General features: G+C 39.6%; 3 protein-coding genes across 3 annotated transcripts; all 3 read left to right on the top strand.

Annotated features, from left to right (window-relative positions):
• Positions 1–674: 674 nt before the first annotated feature.
• On the top strand, positions 675–2,580 carry LOC122057764 (E3 ubiquitin-protein ligase RDUF1-like). Its single transcript, XM_042620017.1, has one exon. The coding sequence runs from the start codon at positions 1,178–1,180 to the stop codon at positions 2,345–2,347; it is 1,170 nt and encodes a 389-aa protein (XP_042475951.1). The 5' UTR covers positions 675–1,177; the 3' UTR covers positions 2,348–2,580.
• A 2,982-nt stretch (positions 2,581–5,562) lies between these two features.
• Positions 5,563–9,247, top strand: LOC122057765. Its single transcript, XM_042620018.1, has 3 exons — positions 5,563–6,115; positions 6,233–6,367; positions 8,546–9,247. Exons 1-3 carry the CDS (start codon positions 5,781–5,783, stop codon positions 8,592–8,594), a joined length of 519 nt encoding a protein of 172 aa, XP_042475952.1. The 5' UTR covers positions 5,563–5,780; the 3' UTR covers positions 8,595–9,247.
• Positions 9,248–11,511: 2,264 nt separating this feature from the next.
• Positions 11,512–17,148, top strand: LOC122057763 (amino acid transporter AVT1G-like). Its single transcript, XM_042620016.1, has 11 exons — positions 11,512–11,887; positions 13,532–13,836; positions 13,943–14,157; positions 14,315–14,338; positions 14,436–14,616; positions 14,703–14,922; positions 15,468–15,603; positions 15,709–15,874; positions 16,133–16,176; positions 16,266–16,328; positions 16,799–17,148. Exons 1-11 carry the CDS (start codon positions 11,703–11,705, stop codon positions 16,892–16,894), a joined length of 1,635 nt encoding a protein of 544 aa, XP_042475950.1. The 5' UTR covers positions 11,512–11,702; the 3' UTR covers positions 16,895–17,148.
• Positions 17,149–17,645: the final 497 nt, after the last annotated feature.

Genomic DNA, 17,645 nt, shown 5'->3' with positions numbered 1-17,645 from the left:
TCTTGTTTCATGTATCAAAGTTTGAAAGGAAATATATTAAAATATTATATACTACATAATGTATCATATAATTGAATAATAGAAAAAAAACCTAAAATGTGTATTACTTTTACATCTAGACATAGCGGAGGGTAAAATAATCATTATACTCCTTATGAAAAGTAGAAATCCTACCTGCATCGATGCTTCTACTTGTGCCCCTAACAACCCCTGTGCTGGTTTAGAAAAAAAAAAAAAAAAAGCATTATTGCATTTTAATGAATCCATTCCAATATTTTCATATGGGACCCAAATATGGAGGAAGTAAAAATACAAGACCGTAGTTATACAACCCGGCGATTTTGGCTGGAGAATAAATGAGTCGGCGATACTTTTACCCTTGACTATGACGTTTTGTCGTTATATACTTTTCTCGTCAAGTCCACCTTCGCATGCGGATCGCCAGCGTAATTAATTATGATGCGGCTCGATCCGTTCTTCTTCCTCGCACCTTCGGGTTGAAGGAATAATTCTTGACCCGTCCATGTCCACGCATCAGTACGACACCACCTTAACTAACGTCGTTAATTTCTCATCCGTTAACATTTCACCACGTGTCCTCTCCGTTGATTTACCCTCTTCTTCTCTCTCTCCCTCGGCTGCCAAGCGTTCTTATTAAGCTAAAGAAATGGACGCGCTTTCGCCGTTCAGGAATCCCTTAAAACCCTTTCCTGTCTTTCACTTTCTTTTCTTCAGGACACCTCTCTGTCTCTCTCCTCTCTTTTTCTCTTTTCCTCTCTGTATCTTATCTGTCTTCACTACATCTCCTCCTCTCTTTGCTGCTGGATCTGTTAAATCTACTGGCGATTTAGGGATTTAGGGTTTTCTTTTCTCTCTTTCCTATACTTTGGAATCTGATCGATCCATATTTCATGGTCTTGAAGAAATTGGATTCAATTCGGGGATTTTTCAACTAGATCGGTAAGGAGGAAAACTAGGGTTTCTCTTCTTGTACACAAGATCTTGATTTCGAACTTCCGGTTTCATTTCATTATTTTTTGGGTGAGGTAGTTTGAGGCAAGCTTGGGATTTCTTAGGTTCTTTTCTCAGATCTATCAGTGAGGTTTCTCAAGGGAAGGTAGAGTCTTTTGAGGTTCCACACAAGAAGAACTGCGGGGCTTCGTAGAAAGAATCACGGATGGCCTCGGTAGGGTCTTCTTACTGGTGCTACAGATGTAGTCGTTTCGTCAGGGTTTGGGCTCGAGATACCATTGTATGCCCCGATTGTGATGGAGGATTTGTTGAAGAGGTTGAGAACCCTTCCCGGGATACACATGCTGAGTCTCGGCGTCGACGGTTCCCTGCCGCTGCTATGTACATGCTTGGGAATCGACCTGCTTCTGATCAAAACACGTATCTAGGATTCCGCCGCAGCCGGAGGAATGGTGGTGATCGCTCACCTTTTAATCCTGTTATTGTCCTTAGAGGGCCTGCCGATGGCGGTGGCGCCGAAGTTGGTGGTGGTGGCGAAGGGGGACCCTTTGAGCTGTTCTACGATGATGGTGCTGGTTCAGGCCTTCGTCCGCTGCCTGCTAGCATGTCGGATTTCTTGATGGGATCAGGCTTTGATCGCCTGCTGGATCAGCTGTCCCAGATCGAGGTCAACGGAGTTGGGCGCTACGAGCAACCTCCGGCTTCCAAGGCTGCCGTGGAGTCTATGCCCACAATCGAGATTGTTGCCAGCCATGTTGTCATCGAATCTCACTGTGCCGTCTGTAAGGAACAGTTTGAGCTGGGTTCCGAGGCCCGTGAGATGCCTTGTAAGCATATCTACCATTCCGATTGCATCCTCCCTTGGCTTTCTCTTCGGAATTCTTGCCCCGTCTGCCGCCACGAGTTGCCTACAGATGTCCGTGGCAGAAACTCAATCGAGACTGATGGTAGCCAGGGCGGCCAATCTCCGGCCGTAGCTGACGAAGAAACGGTGGGGTTGACCATATGGAGGCTACCTGGTGGTGGGTTTGCAGTTGGGAGGTTTTCTGGGGGTAGACGAGCTGCTGAACGTGAGCTTCCCGTTGTTTTTACAGAGATGGATGGTGGGTTCAATTCTGGTGGGGCTCCAAGGAGAATTTCATGGACCTCCAGGGGAAGCAGAACAAGGGAGAGTGGGGGAATTAGAAGGGTTTTCCGCAATTTCTTTTCTTTCTTTGGGAGGCTTAGATCTTCTTCTTCTTCTTCGCATTCGCATTCGATTTCCGAATCTGCGACTACTGGCAGAATTCGACCGGTTTTCAATAGAACATCTCGAACGCGCAGCAGCATCAGTGCTTGGTCTGTGGAAGATAACAATGGGATTCCAAGATGGTGAATTGCGTTTGGGCGGGAAAGTTTTGGAGGCCAATCAAGAAAAGGGTCTCTTTTTTTCTCTTTAGTTATCTGGGTTCTCTGACCGATCATTTGATCGGGGATGGTAGTTCTTGTCCTGTTGGGGAAAAGTGAGAACAGTATGAGGCACAGATTTTTAATCACTGTAAATAGCAAAAAAAAAAGAGAAAGAAGAGAAGAAATTCCAAAAAAATGAGAATTTGTTCATTGAAGCAATGTGGTTGTTTGATTCGCTCTCTTTCGCTGATGTTTTGTCGCCTGAAACTTGAGGTAAAATACCTTTTAAATTTTCATCTGAAGAAGAAAGATAAAAAAGAGTATGCTGAGTGCAGGTTTAGAACATCCATCCTTCCATATCATTTGAGGTAGGTACATGACCTTAATGCACTCCAAGTGCCTGTGTGCTAGAGATGCGGCTTCAAGTATTCACTGTTTTTTTCCTCCTTTACTTTAATCGCATAAGCCCTTCAGCTTTCTTCTCATCTTCTTATGAAACGTTGTTTGGAAAACCTTTTTTGGGTGTGGACGTGTGGCACCATGGTTCTTTAGAAGATTAGCTCGAATCGCAGGTTTCTGGGACTTTTGGAGTGGGCATGAACACTGTTTAAAATTAAATCAATTGCTGAAGAGAAAACTGAACATGGGTAGCAACCTTAGTTACATCAGAGGAAAGAGGAAAGAAAGAAGACGAGACGAAGTGATAAGCATCCGAGAGAAATATGGTGTGGATTTTTCCCTTCCAATATAATGTTTCTGTAAGCCCTGCCATGTTAGCTACTTGGAATTCTTCCACGCGAGGACTACTAAGCAAGAACGAAGGACACAATCGCAGAATTCAGATGGAAATCCTCTCTGGTCTTTTGCATAACCAGCTTTTGGTTACTTGAGAGAGAGAGAGAGAGAGAGAGAGAGAGAGAGAGATGTATTGGTTGCAATCTCGATCCTTTTAAACTTTTGTTCCTTCGATTGTGGAGTCCATTGCTTTGTGAGGGACAATGCTAGAGCAATATCTCAGAAGTCAGAAGCATGGAATGACCTTTAAGTATGCCAAGTGATTCATGGTAGTTCTATGTAAGGGTGCAATTGATTCAATTCGGTTTGGGTTTGGTTTAAGATACAATATGTGCAAATCGAACTGAAATCGAATAATTTTAATAATCTCAAATCAAAATTCAGTTCGTTTTTTTGTTCCAATTCAGTTTCAATATTCAATTTCATTCAATTTGGATATAGTCTCAATAATTCAATTCTATTCTATTGAAGTGGAACCTGCAGAAAAAAAAAATTAATAATAAAGTTAGGAAATTAATTATAACCTTACAAGGATACAGTCCTATAATGTTAATTTTGTATCTTTAAACCATTTTTTTTTTTTTATACACAAGCTCAACAAAGAAACATGTGGATCATTTCACACGACTCAATAAATATATTTGGTAGTAGAGCTTAGTATGGTTTAGGTTTGGTTCAGATCGATTTACACGGGTTATACTTCATTGGATTTGGTTCAAACTGATGAGGAATAGGGACAGGAGTTGGGACTCTTGGTTTGACTTGGGGCAGGATACCCATCCACCCAATTTTTCTAGTCATGGCCTGGAAATCCCAATCCAGGGTAGGTCAGGGTAGGGTTGAGAAATCCATGCTCAAGTTTGGGCTTACTTCAATCAAAAGGAGTGGTTTGATTTGGGGCTGGATACTCCCACCCAATTTTTCTAGATCTTGGCCTGGAAATCCCAATCCATGATACGTCAGGGTAGGGTTGAGAAATCCATGATCAAGTTTGGGCTTAGTTCAATCAAAAGTAAAAAAAGTTTGGGCTTCAGTGAGTTAAGGTTGAGGCCCACATGCCTAGACATGGAAAAGAGTTTAATTCATATACGGGTTGAATTAGGCTAATACATATATAGAGGGAAAGGAGTTTTAGTGGGTATGAATTTATGGACAACATTTTACTGTTGCCCGTAGCTGCAACCCATAAGTGGCAGCACCTAAAGAGAACCCTGTACACCCGAGTCTTTTTAGGATCTTTTAAACCAATTTAACAAATCGATAGAATTTTAAGTTCACCATCAATCAAGTATGAACTTACTATAGAACCCTTTAGCTTTGAGAAAAAAAAAAAAAGGGGAAGACAAAAAAAAAATAAAACAAGAATCAAGGTCAGACAAGGGATAAATTAGGGCCAATACCAATCCAGTCCGCTCCGATTCCTCAAACCATGATTGAAACTCTTGTTGATTTGATGAAGTTCATTGTGTGAAATCTGTATTGAAGAAAGCATGCAGGCGCAAGGGGAAAATATTGGAACCTAACCATTATTAATATCTTCTTAAGCATTAAAAAGTATAAATCAATACCTTCAGACTAAACAAGAGTAAGAACAAAATATCGTTTTTGAAGAAAAGGGAAAAAAAATATAAACAAAGTATACCTCATATAACAGTGCATTGGTTTAATCCTTTCCAATGAACCGGCAAATCATTCTACTTGAGTCCCAACATTGATGAGGCTGAGCAACGTTGTGGGGCAGGCTTCTTCATGTAGGGTGAGGGAGGGGGTAACAGTGCAGGGTAGTGAGAAGAAGAAGCATACAGGAGAAGTTTTTTTTTTTTCCCTCAAAACAAAAGGGTAATATTGGAAGTTCATACTTGATTGACAGTGAACTTAAAAGTCTAACGATCTATTAAATTGGGTTAAAAAATAAAAAGTACTAAATCTATTGAGATGCTGCCATTTTTGGGTTGAAGCTACTTAGCTGCGTCTCGGGCAGCAGTGAAATTTTGTCCTGAATTCATGTATAAGGTGCGTACATCATAAAAAAATATATGAGGAGATGTGTATATCTTAGTTCCCTGCCGTGTGTTTCTCAAGGCTGGATTAGGGGTTGAGAATTCCCAGCCTGTTGTTGATGAAAGATATAGATTAGGCCTAGCTTAAGCTGGGTATAATCATGGACTCAAATCCTCTGCAGTGAGCCAGTGACCATGAGTGAGAGTGAGATCTAACGGCTGAGAGGCTCAGACATGCACCCTAGTCATTGGATCTCACTGTCTCTCTGCGGAGGATTTTTGTGCGTATACGTGACAGTGGGTTGGGCTTATGTCGCAGAAAACATTAGAGTGGTCGTGGGGCCATCTTTGTGCACCTTATCCGTCCACGGAATGGACCAAAATCTGTGATTTCTGACTTGGCCTTATCCATTAGGCAAAGATTTGGGAAGAGGGTGAGAGCCGAGCCCTCTTAAGGCTCTAAGGCTTTCAAGGCATTGGCTCAACTCTTCTTCGCTTCTGCATCATCCTCTGCTCCTCCCATTGAACTGATACTCCTTTTGTCCTTCTGTGTCTTGCAGTTCCATTGTTCTTAATTTGGCTATTCTTGTTCAAGGAGAGGGCCAAACAAAGAAGGGGAGGAGAATGGCCTCTACTGTCCCTCATCTACGACCACAGGCAATTTCTTCTCGGGCTACGTTGCAGCGACCGAAGAAAGTAGCTGTAGATCGGCACTGGCTGTGCGGCGGATGCGGATTCATGGTGTCACCGAAAGCTGCTGGTTTAGTACAAACAGGGGGAAAAGGGATGGGACTAATGGGAGGATTAAGCAAGGAGAAGCAAAGAGGTTCTTCACATTCGACGGTAGTGTGCGCGGTGGGAGACGTATCAGCCGATGGAAATACGTATCTGATAGCCGGTGCCGTGGCAGTGGCGCTGCTTGGAACCGCTTTCCCCCTCTTGTTCTCTCGCAAGGACCTGTACCTATTCCTTATTTTCTTCTCTATCACAGTCCGCTCAGCTTACACATGAATTGTTTGTTTTAATGTTTCTGTGTTGTAAATTGTCAAATTATGATCGATTAATCGAATGTACAGGTGCCCAGAATGCGACGGTGCGGGTTTTGTCAGGAAATCGGGAGTGACACTACGAGCCAATGCAGCAAGAAAGGATCAAATCCAGATCGTCTGTGCCCGATGCAATGGCCTCGGCAAGTTGGGTCAGATTGACAAGTAGATCACCTACATCCCCTTCTCTTTTTCCCTCCCCAATCCCACCTCCCAAAATCAGTTTTTTATTTCCATTTCAAGAGAAACACCATACTTAATTGAATATATATTTTTAAAATGTACTAAACTACAAATTATTGTTGTTAATTGTTATATGTTTATTGGATGAAGTTCTTTGAAGAAAGCGGATCAAATCCTTATACGAGAACCATTCTCGTATGCAAATTGATCCACACCCTTCTTTGCATTGTTTCATTATGTGAGTGGATGCATATTTGAATCTGCACTGTGGGGTTGTGATTATTTTTCCTAATAAGTTTTTTTTCATGGCCTTACTAAGATTATTTGGATTTAAAATAGCCCAATTTTTAATTTGTCCCATGGGGACGACTGATATTTTATTTTACCAAAAAAAAAATACCCATGTTGTTAGTTGGACGATGTCTTTTATTCTGGTGCTTGCTTTTGTAGATTGATTCTTAGGGACCATTAAAATGCCATAGGGGCCTTTAAGGGAATGTATTTTTAAGGTTACATGAGTATTTTGGCAATATGTGCATATGTAAATTTCGTTATACATTTATAGTGATTATTCATTCTTTATAATTTGAGAGAGATGTGAGCATAAGCACATTCTTTTTGAACTACGTAATATTTGTTTGCATTATATGATTATTCATTTGCGATTTCCATTTATTTCTTTCATTGTTTTAAATTTTTGTTTCTATGCATGTATCTCCATACACCCTTCTATGATCGCTAGACTTTTAAAGCTTCATTTTATTTGTCAATAAAAAAAAAAAAACTTTATTTTACAACTTGATGAGCCAAATTTCCATCTTTTAGTTGTCTAGGAAAGGACTTTTTATATCTCTCACTCTTGTGTTTTCAACTATTACTTTCATGGAATTTTTATACTCTCGTCACTCTTGTTGACTTCTTTTCATACCCAGTAAAAATATGCTTGGCCAACCGAAACCGATAGGTTGACACCGTAGGTAAAACGCATTGATTCTTCTTTTGACCTGTTTTTCCTTTCTTTTGGGCACCTATGATTATACTAGAGTTCAGAATATTACTTCCATATATCTCCAACTTTTTTGCACTTGAATTCTTGTTTTAAAAAAAACAAAATCTTGTTTCAATTCTCAACAATTTGACACTATATTAAACATAAATTTTGTACGCAATGTGTTTCTTGTATCCATTTTTATGGACTAAATGTTTAATCACATTATTTATTAATACATTTCATTTTCGATTGACACTAGGGGTGCAAGTTTGGCCTTGATGGTCCAAACTCTCCCTTGGCCCGCCCTAATCCCAAAAAAGTACTGACTTAGGTTGGCCCTGAGGGCCGTCCTGACCCTGAAATTTTTAACCCTGAGTCAGGGTCAAGGCGGGTAAGGGTTGATGTCTTTGGCCCGCCCAACCCGCTCTGAACCCGGCCCTGATTTTGGCCCTTGATGTTGACCCTGTTTGTGACCCTGATGTTAACTCTGAATTCAACATAATCTTATATATTGTTTGACATTGAGTCATTGACACCTCAAAACTCCTAATATATCTTCTCACCGGTTTCTCTTGCTTTTTTTTACTAAAGAAAAAGATATCTCTTGCTTTTTTTTGTCAAGAAATATGTAACTTTGTATTTTTTTATCCCCTCTTTATTATGAATATTTTTTATTTTTAAGTTATTGCATATTTTGTAGGGTCAGGGTATACCCAGCCCTTGATGGTAAACCAAGGTTAGGGTCATGGTCATTGCGGCCCGACCCTGAAAAATTAGGGCCAATCAGGGCGGATAAGGGTTGGGCTGAACCCTGAAGGGTAGGGCCAAGGTTGAAGTTTTGAGGCCCTGAGTCTGAGTCTGAGTCTGAGTCAGGGCGGGTTTGGACTCAGTTAAGGGGGCTCAGGGTTGGGCTAGGGTTTTAAGAAACCCAGCCCAACCCGGCCCAGTTGCACCCCTAATTGACACCCAAATGAATCCACATTTCTCACATTTGAATTCACTACCTTCTTATCTATTTACTCGCTCTCTCTAGTTAGAAAATCTATATAATTATTTTGAAGGGATTGCATGGATATACATAGGAGGCTATACCTATATATAAGAGAATACATTGAATATCGGTTTAAAATTTTTGTATGTGTTAAATCATTTTTTTTTTTTTTTTCAAGGTATTCGGGCCAGCTTACGCGTACCTCGACTAATTCTCGGGGAGACTAGCGCAGCAACCCACCGCCTCGGTCTCCACTCAAACACAGATGCACAGATGGGGAATCAAACCTGAGATCATGGGCATATCCACACAATCTCCAATTCGCCCTAACCATCTAGACAACCCACAGATGTGTACACCTACACACACACACCCACACACAATGCATATGACGAATTTTTAGATCACCCTTCCATGAGATAACCCAAAAAAGAAAAAAAGAAAAAAAGAAAAAAAAAAGGTGTACTATATATTTTCCCAAATTTTGATAAGGTTTAGTTCCCTAAACATGACCTAAATATCTTCACATGGTGAAATAGATGGGGGCCAAATATTTTGAACGCTCATCTCACATGTCAAATTTGAGTCCAAAATGGAGTTTACCGAGTCTATAAAATATTGAAAATAAGGACCATGGGGGTATTTGACTATAAATTTGATACAGCTAATTCAGACTGTCTTTTCTCTCCAATGGTCAATGTTGCCATTTATCTATCCATGTGGCATAATGAGGGAGGGCCATGTTGAGTGGTCTTTACATAGGAGCTTTTAAATCATTTTTCTTATTTCGATAAGTTTTCTTTTGGTGAAAACTTTCTGACGCCAAACTGTTAAAGTGTAATTTTCCCTCTCACATGAATGTATTTTTATTTTGGGACAATGTTTTTTGCCTTGGACTCATGACCCCCTTACTCCGCTTTAAGTACACCGAAGGATGTTCTTGTCGACGCATGCTACCAGATAGGTAACACTTTGTTCTTTTTTTTAATATATAGGTCCCATGTGAATGATGTCTTTATTAAGACAATACTGACGTGGCATTCTAATTCCTCTCTACAGTAACATGGTGGGGGAACCTTCTTCCTTTCCACTTTTATTAAAATTTTATTGGGCAAGAGATTACTACTTGATCGTTTTTCACCGTCACATTGCCAATGAAAGCACGTGCAAGGGCATCAATATGGATGGATTTTTTTTTTATTTCACAGAGTGTTGAGTGGTAATTTTGCACGTTTCTAGTTTAGATGCATGGGCCACACTATTAGACAACGTTTGTTTTCACATATTTTTATAGATTTTTTAATAAATTGAGTGATTTGGAGGATCTGACTCCTCTCCAACTCCCCAATCCAACATGCGATGGTTGGGAGGACCACCCACCATAACACATGGGCATGCACCTCTGGATCCTCTAGCTACTGAATGTCGAGTTGAGCATCCAACATGTTGGAGAGGATCTTTTTCCTGATTTGAAAGGACCCACATAAATAACATTCCACAAACTCTTATTTACTTTTTTTTTTTTTTGGAGGGGAGGAGGAATTACAGGATTACACAAAATCAGGTTTATTTTTACAAAACTATCCAATCATTATTTCTGTTAACAAATATATATTGTTATGAGTTTGGGTTTTGCAAAACTACCCAAAACATTATTCATCCCTTAACTAAGAACCAATTTTGACTATTTTACTCCTGCCTCTTCTTTTTTTCCCTCATCTATCACGGATCTTCCGACCTTCCGACGAGACCACCGGTTCCTACTTCCTACACCCTTCTTCTTCCTGCCGCCCCACCCGACCTTACCATTTTCTCCCTCACTTTCCTCTTTGTTCACTCTCCGCTCACCGCCTATGCAGATCCGTCTACCATTGAATAGATTAGGAAACCTCGAGCCCTACCCTCTTTCATCTAGCATTGTCCATGCACTGGCGATTGGTTTCAACGGACCCACCCCACCTTTGGATGAGTTCCCAAGATTCTAGACTGGCTGATTTGTTTGAAAATAACGACTGCTCATTTCCTCATTCACATTTTGTCGTGAGAAGCATAAATTATCGCTCAGATCATGTTATATTGAAGCCGTCATGTACCTTCAGATTATTAAAAGAGAAGGAAAAAAAAAAAAGGGGACGCTAAAAGAGAAGATCGGCGATGATCGGATTTGTAATTTTGTATTTGAAAATCATAATTTAAGGGGTGTTGCTGCCAAAAACCCCGTATGAGTTGATCCTGCACAAGCATAGATGGCAGAGGCCCGGAGCTTTGTCCGTGGTTAGTCTTCCGACGCTCAAGTTAGGATCGGCCGCACAGTGTTCAATATGGGAGTAATGGTGTGGATATTAATGCTTACCTTCTTCCTTCCTCTCGGGCCCTCTTATATGGTTTCTAGGGTCTAGGGTTTTCTCTTGCCTTCCCCCTGTCCTTCTCGGGTCCACCTTCCTCCCTTTCAGAGTTCCACTCCAATTCGTCCATCCTTCTGGTGGGAAATATTCCCTTCATGCAAGCGACGTGATAGAGCATGATAGAGTCTTTATATTCCCTATCCGGTGGGCGACACGTGTCCTGGTGGGCGACGCGTGTCCTCATCCTACTGAGCGATCGATTTGGCCGTATCAAGGGGTAATAAAAAGAGATTTTGCAGACCACGAACCGGGAAAGGTTAGGTTGTAAAGAAGGTAGGTCATCCCAAGATCAAATTTTAACAGAATAATTTATTTTTGAAAATAATTTGATATCATTCCATATAGTTTTGACAAAATCTTTTATTTTATCCAGTTGGGATAGCTAATTGGGAAGGAGAAGAAAGAAAATCTAACCATATCGTTGCAAATCCTCTTCATTGCACCAAATCATTTTTTTTTTTTTCTGGGTAGAACCGTTGCAACCAAATTTACAACTGTGAAAAGAGGGCGTTGAGTTGGGAGGGATCGGGTTGGAAGCGAAGGCAAGGTCAGGGGTAAAATTGTAAAACAATGTAAGGTATCCTATTTGTTTGGAGATTCCTAATTTACGTAGAGAACCCGGTGAGTTTGACAATTGTAGGTTACCACGTAATGATCGTCGTCTATGTGGCTCATATGATATAGATAAAATTGAAGAAGAAGAAGAAGAAGAAGAAGAAGAAGAAGAAGACCAGGAGACATGAAGAAGAAGAAAGAAAAAGAAATTCTAAGTTTCCAAGGTTTTGTCTCTTTTTCTAGATAGCGAGAGGAGGGTTTGGTTTCTGTTTACTGTTAAACTTCTTTGCAAAGCTTCTTTCTCTGTCCTTCCTTTTTAAAACAAAAACCTGGTTTAGTTTATACCATTGTTGGAAGAGAGAGAGAGAAATAAGGATGAAGGCGGATGAAGAATTCGGACCGGATCGAGGGATGGAGTTCCAGACAGATGATGAAGAAAACCGAGCAGAGACACTGGGAGAGAGCGAAGAGGACTATGAATCAGACTTCACCTTCTCTGACCGGAATCCTTCGGAATGTAGCAGCTTGTCTTTCCACATGCCCTGGCCTCAGAGCTACCGGTAAGTCTCTTCCCCCCCCCCCCCCCCCCCCCCCTCTCTGTGTCTCTCTCGCTCAAAAAAAAAATAGAAAAAAACCCTAAAGGTGTTAATTTCGTATCGATACCGAAATCGACCAACCGTTTGGTTGCATTGAACCATATCGATTTACTTGCATTTATTCTAATACTGAATAATGGATTACATATATGACAAACCCTGTAAAAGACAAAAAAAACTGCAAAAGTATCAAATAGGAACTGTATCCAAATCGTATTTCTCTGGAATAGAAACCGTATTGAAAATTTAGAATGTTCTTGGTATTTTGTACGGTTTTGGTATCTACTCCCTCTCTGCTGTATTTATGGAAATTGAACCAAAATACCAAACCGGTTCTGGTTGACACCCTTTTGATCTGAGCTGCCTGGAAGAGTATCCTAGCATCCTCTCTCTCTCTGAAATGACTTTACTGCCCATTGCCTGAAACCGAGGCTCCCACCCATTTGTGCGAGGGATTCTCCCGCGTTGTGAGAGAGAAACAAGGGAAACGGTATCATCTACATAGGGTTCATGTTCACATGGTTAGGAAGATCAGAGAAAATGAAACAACCCCATTGTGAGAGGTCATAAAGTACATTGGCTGCGTTCTCTGTTATGTCAATGTGAGGAAGAATACACACCAATGGTGGGTGCAGAGAATGGTATCATCCACATGGGGACAACACATGAGAAATAAGTATTAATATGGGTTCTGTAATCCATTATGTGAGAGGGCATATGATGGAATCTGACACTTTGAAACAAATATATTCACTTTAAAGGTTGGGTTTTGAGAGGGGGGGGGATTGAAGGGAAAATCAGTAAGAATAAAAATTGCAATAAAAAAATTCGAGTCCCATCATGCCCACCTAATTGTGGCATATGGAAACATCTATCAAGTTTAGATTGTACTTCTATCAAGTTTTTTTTTTGGTAGGAAACATCTATCAAGTTTGAAAGCCAATTTCTCTCATATTTTCATCCATGTATCCTTAGCTGAACAAATCTGGTAAAATTTTTGAAGCAAGCAGGGAGACAGTTTTCCTTGATGCCATTGTGGGGAAGAATTTGCATGCCACACCAATGGACATAAGAAGAATTGTATTATTTATATGAACCGCGTGATAAAAGTAGGAGAGAAAAAATTGAGAAAAGAATAGACACGTGGATGCTAGTGGGTGCTATGTCTATCTCTCGTGCCACCCCACTAGCATGTGGCACATTTGTGGCATTTCCATCTTTCTTCCAAAAAATGATTAAGAATTTCATATGACAGGGAATTAGTATTGTATCCTGGTGTAGTGAGGAATTTTTTTGGGAAGCAAATATTAACAAAATGGAGAAGTGTGGAACAATGGGAATGCACGAGGAAGCAACCATAAAACAGTCATTTTCCATTTCATTAGGTTGATCATTTCGCCTACCCATGCGTCTGACGTAGGGGCCACACTCCCCCCCACAGAAAACATTTTCGCTTTAACAAAATTTAAAATCCCGACTTCCAAACTTAATTATTTGTTTACTCCACCCACTCCTCTGTTGTTTTTTCTTTTCTTTTTTTCATTGGTGTAGCTCCCCTACTATTCTCCATGCATATACTGACGAAGGGTGTGTGTTGTGGCATTTCAGGCAGTCGATGGACATGTTGACAAGTGTGACCCCTCCCAAAGTGGGCTTCCTTGGGGGGACGAGTTTAACAGGGTTAGGCAGCTCCTTCTTATCTTCTTCAGTTTACAAGAGGGCACAGGCTTCTGAGTCCAATGCCTCCCTTGCTCAACCTTTCATTTCAGTAACAAATGCAATAGAAAAAGTTGATGAACTCCCTCTTCCTGAAACTGCTACACCTAAGCGCTCTTCTTCCTACTACAAGGCTTCCTTTCATGAATTGCCCCCACCAGCTCAACAATGCTCTTATACTCAATCTGTAGTTAATGGTAAAACCCCTTAAACCCATCTCATTTTCTTCTTCAAAATACTTAGTTAAAGTCTTCGAGACAAGAACACCAACTGAGAGACTGATTGATTCTTTCCTTTGTACAGGAGTAAATGTTCTTTGTGGTGTGGGACTTCTATCAACTCCTTTTGCAGTTAAAGAAGGTGGCTGGATAAGCCTTTTGATACTCTTTGGCTTTAGTATCATTTCATGCTACACTGGAGTTCTATTGAAACGATGTCTTGATAGCTCATCTGGACTCAAAACATACCCTGACATCGGCCAAGCTGCTTTTGGGGTTTCCGGTCGCTTATTTATAGCTGTAAGTCATTCAGATTTAGCTCCAACTAATATATGAAGACATTCAAGTTCCCAAAATTTCAACTTAAATGTTTTTATTATTGAAAGCAGTGTAGATAAGAAACAAATTCTTTTTATTGGGAAGGAAGGCTAACACTTGAGTTTGGGTTTATTTGCAGATAATCCTGTACATTGAACTATATGTGAGTGAAAAACCTTCCCATCATGTTTTCTCTGGATTGCCCTTTTTTTTTTAATGTGGAGTGAGGAGTGATATATTTTCCCCTTTTCTCTCTGCAGGTCTGCTGTGTTGAATTCATAACTCTCATGGGTGATAACATGTCCAAAATGTTTCCAAATGCCCAAATGGTTTTCATGGGGATTCACTTGAATTCTCATTACTTCTTCACCATATTGATGACCATCATTCTTCTCCCCACAATTTTGCTGAGAAACCTTAGTTTGCTATCATATCTTTCAGGTCCTCTAGATATCCAATGTTCCTCTTAGCATCTCTTTGTATGATTTCTAGCTAAACCTACTGATCTCTGGAATTTTTGGTTGCAGGGGGTGGAGTAGTTGCATCCCTACTGGTGGTGCTTTGCTTGCTGTGGGTGGGAGTTGTTGACCAAGTTGGGTTTCATCCTGGTGGGGCTGCTTTGGATATTGCAAATATTCCTGTGTCACTTGGTATATATGGTTTCTGTTATGCAGGGCATTCTGTTTTCCCAAATCTTTACTCTTCCATGGAGAAACCATCAGATTTCTCAACAGTTCTATTGGTCAGGTAAGCAACAATAGATTTCACAATTCAAGCCATTTTTTTTTTCTTCTTAAAAGGAACTTCTCAGTAAATGAGATTCTTCCTTTCATGTTTGGATCCATGTAGCCGACCTCATTAAGTTGGGATAAGGCTTAGTTTGTTGTTGTTGCTGTTGCTGATTCTTCCTTTCACGAATGTACTTAAGGTGGTTTGGTGTCGATAAGGTATAAAGGGTAGAAATCAGTACCAAACCCTTCTAACCCTTTTTTTTTTTTTTTTTTCCGATTTAGTATGCATAATCTGTTCAATAGTATACCAGTTCTGATCGCTTTTAACCAGTTCAAAACCAATGGTTTATCGATTCAAAACCCAACCACAATGCTTAATAAAAGGTTTCACTTTCTAACATTTGAACTGAATTGATCAGTAAATAGTCTATCAATTTCAGTTAATGGTTTGAGTCAATTTTGGTAAACAATTTTGATTTGCAATTAACACCCTGTGCTTGTATTAGTCTTATTAGTTGATTTCTTCTAATGACCTGATGATGTTTCTTTCTTCTAGTGCAGTTTTTCAATTTGTTGTCTCCTTTATACTGGGGTAGCTATATGTGGCTTTATGATGTTTGGCTACTCAATACAGTCACAGTTCACACTAAATATGCCTCAGGAATTTGTGGCCTCTAAAATTGCAGTTTGGACAGCGGTATGAAGAGAAAGCCAATTACTGTTATGACTTCAATTTTTGAATGATCTAAGTTCTATTTAAGTTTCAATTTGATGAGAGGAATTCATATTTCTTATGTTTTAGGTTGTGAATCCTCTTTCAAAGTATGCCTTGACATTAACTCCAGTTGCACTAAGTCTAGAGGAACTTCTTCCTCCTTCTCGTCTAAGATCTCATTATGTTTCAGTGTTCATCCGAATGGTCTTAGTTGCTTCAACGTTGGTTGTGGCTCTAGCGGTTCCTTTCTTTGGTGAGAGTTTGTTTCATTCTATCTCATCTTATTTTAAGACATGAAAAAGGTTTTTCAACATAATTTAAAAGTAACTTATCATTAGATCATTTTCTAGAGCTGTCATTATCTTGTATACTTTTCGAGCACACATATGAAAGATAGAATTTTAGTCTCCTTGAAAGAAAAGGTTTGTTATAATCAGTTTATTTTTAGCTACAAGGTGGAAACAATAGAAAATGGAATGCTAACTTGCTCCTTTGTCAATATGGGGTGCAGCTTTTGTAATGGCACTAGTTGGCTCTTTCCTCACAATGCTTATAGTAAGTTTCTTATCACATATATCCTTTCTATGCTTGCCACACTAACAGTACAAAGAGGTTTAACATCAAATTTGAATGTACAATGACAGGCCCTTATATTTCCTTGTGCATGCTATCTCAGCATCCTTCGCGGGAGGTTAAAATGGCCACAGGTAAAGTGAAACAAATTCACACAAATAGCAAAATCTTCACAAAATAAGCAACTATGGCAAGTTCAGATCCTCGGTGGAACCTTCAGCGAATATCTATTGGGAATAATCCCACATCGGCTAAAGTTTGGGACAATAGGTGTCTTCATATTTTAAATTCCAGCCCAAAAGCTCCAAAGTTTAGGTGGATACCAACTAGCATATGAAGACACCGAAAGTCCTAAACTTAACCGATGTGAAATTTATTCTCAATATGTGAAAGATGTGCGAGGACACATGAAGCTTTGATACTATGTTGAATTCTAACAAAAGATCTCGAACTATTAGATAAAGGGTCCAACTAAGTATATGAAGACACCAAAATCCCAAACTTCAAACTAACCTCTAACAGCTTACTATGTCATGATTATGATTATATTTACTAGGTTTTTGCATTAATACACTTCTCACTACTTCTTAACTCTCTTTTTCAGATTGCAGTCTGCATTTTTATTATTGTAGTTGGAATTGTCTGTTCTTGTATTGGTACATATTCAGCAGCAAAGAAAATAGTTGACCAGATGGGCTGATGGAGTGAAGAAAAGCAAGGTCACCATATATCTCTTCAAGTCTTTGTAAGGCCTGGGTAGACTAGAATTAGCTAAACATAACAGTAATAATTCAAGGAAGTTCAGTGAGGTGCTAGTGGAGATATTGGTAGAAATCCTTTCAGGGATTATATATTTTCAGTCAAAGTTCCAAATGAGTTAATTTTATTTTTGTGTCTTATTACTTCAAGTCAACCCAGAAAGAAGCTTAATTCATTGAGGCTTTTATACGTTATCCACGAATTTTGTATTTATTTATTATTATATTATATATATATATATTTTTTTTTTTTTGAAGGGTTCAACTTGTTATCACCAATATGATGAATTGAAACTTTATAACTTTCTTTTGATTGTGCCTTGCTTTATTTCTTAAAGCCATTTAAAGTAGGGGGGAAGAAAGGTTATCCAATAAGTTGAAAGTGGCCTATCATTTTGAGATATCATTGTTTTATGTGAAACGATATGATTTGTTGAAGAAAAAAAGAAAAAGAAAGTGTGATTAGAAAAAGGGCAAAAAAGTAAGTATGGTTACAATTTATTTTTGGGTAATTTTCAGCGTCACACCCTAAATAATGCCAGTATTATGATACCAAAGAACAGAACTTGGATCTTAAAGAGGAGAATATAGCAACTCCAAGACCCAAAAGACAGATCCGAAAACCCAGTTGGTTACAAGGTTACGAGGCTAACTAATTAACTCACTGGGTTAGCTAATCCACTATGGCTAGTT

The sequence above is a fragment of the Macadamia integrifolia genome, chromosome 12 (genome assembly GCF_013358625.1).
Source record: "Macadamia integrifolia cultivar HAES 741 chromosome 12, SCU_Mint_v3, whole genome shotgun sequence".
Classification (NCBI taxonomy): Eukaryota; Viridiplantae; Streptophyta; class Magnoliopsida; order Proteales; family Proteaceae; genus Macadamia; species Macadamia integrifolia.
The sequence above is the reverse complement of the archived record's forward strand: the minus strand, read 5'-3'. Positions and strand labels throughout refer to the sequence as shown.

Excerpts from the sequence above, each read along its gene's own strand:
- LOC122057764 (XM_042620017.1), top strand. The coding sequence starts at position 1,178 with ATGGCCTCGGTAGGGTCTTCTTACTGGTGCTACAGATGTAGTCGTTTC.
- LOC122057765 (XM_042620018.1), top strand. The coding sequence starts at position 5,781 with ATGGCCTCTACTGTCCCTCATCTACGACCACAGGCAATTTCTTCTCGG. Across the intron at positions 6,116-6,232 it reads TTGTTCTCTCGCAAGGACCT|GTGCCCAGAATGCGACGGTG; the intron begins GTACCTATTCCT and ends TCGAATGTACAG. Across the intron at positions 6,368-8,545 it reads AAGTTGGGTCAGATTGACAA|GTATTCGGGCCAGCTTACGC; the intron begins GTAGATCACCTA and ends TTTTTTTTCAAG.
- LOC122057763 (XM_042620016.1), top strand. The coding sequence starts at position 11,703 with ATGAAGGCGGATGAAGAATTCGGACCGGATCGAGGGATGGAGTTCCAG. Across the intron at positions 13,837-13,942 it reads TACTCAATCTGTAGTTAATG|GAGTAAATGTTCTTTGTGGT; the intron begins GTAAAACCCCTT and ends TCCTTTGTACAG. Across the intron at positions 14,339-14,435 it reads TCCTGTACATTGAACTATAT|GTCTGCTGTGTTGAATTCAT; the intron begins GTGAGTGAAAAA and ends TTCTCTCTGCAG.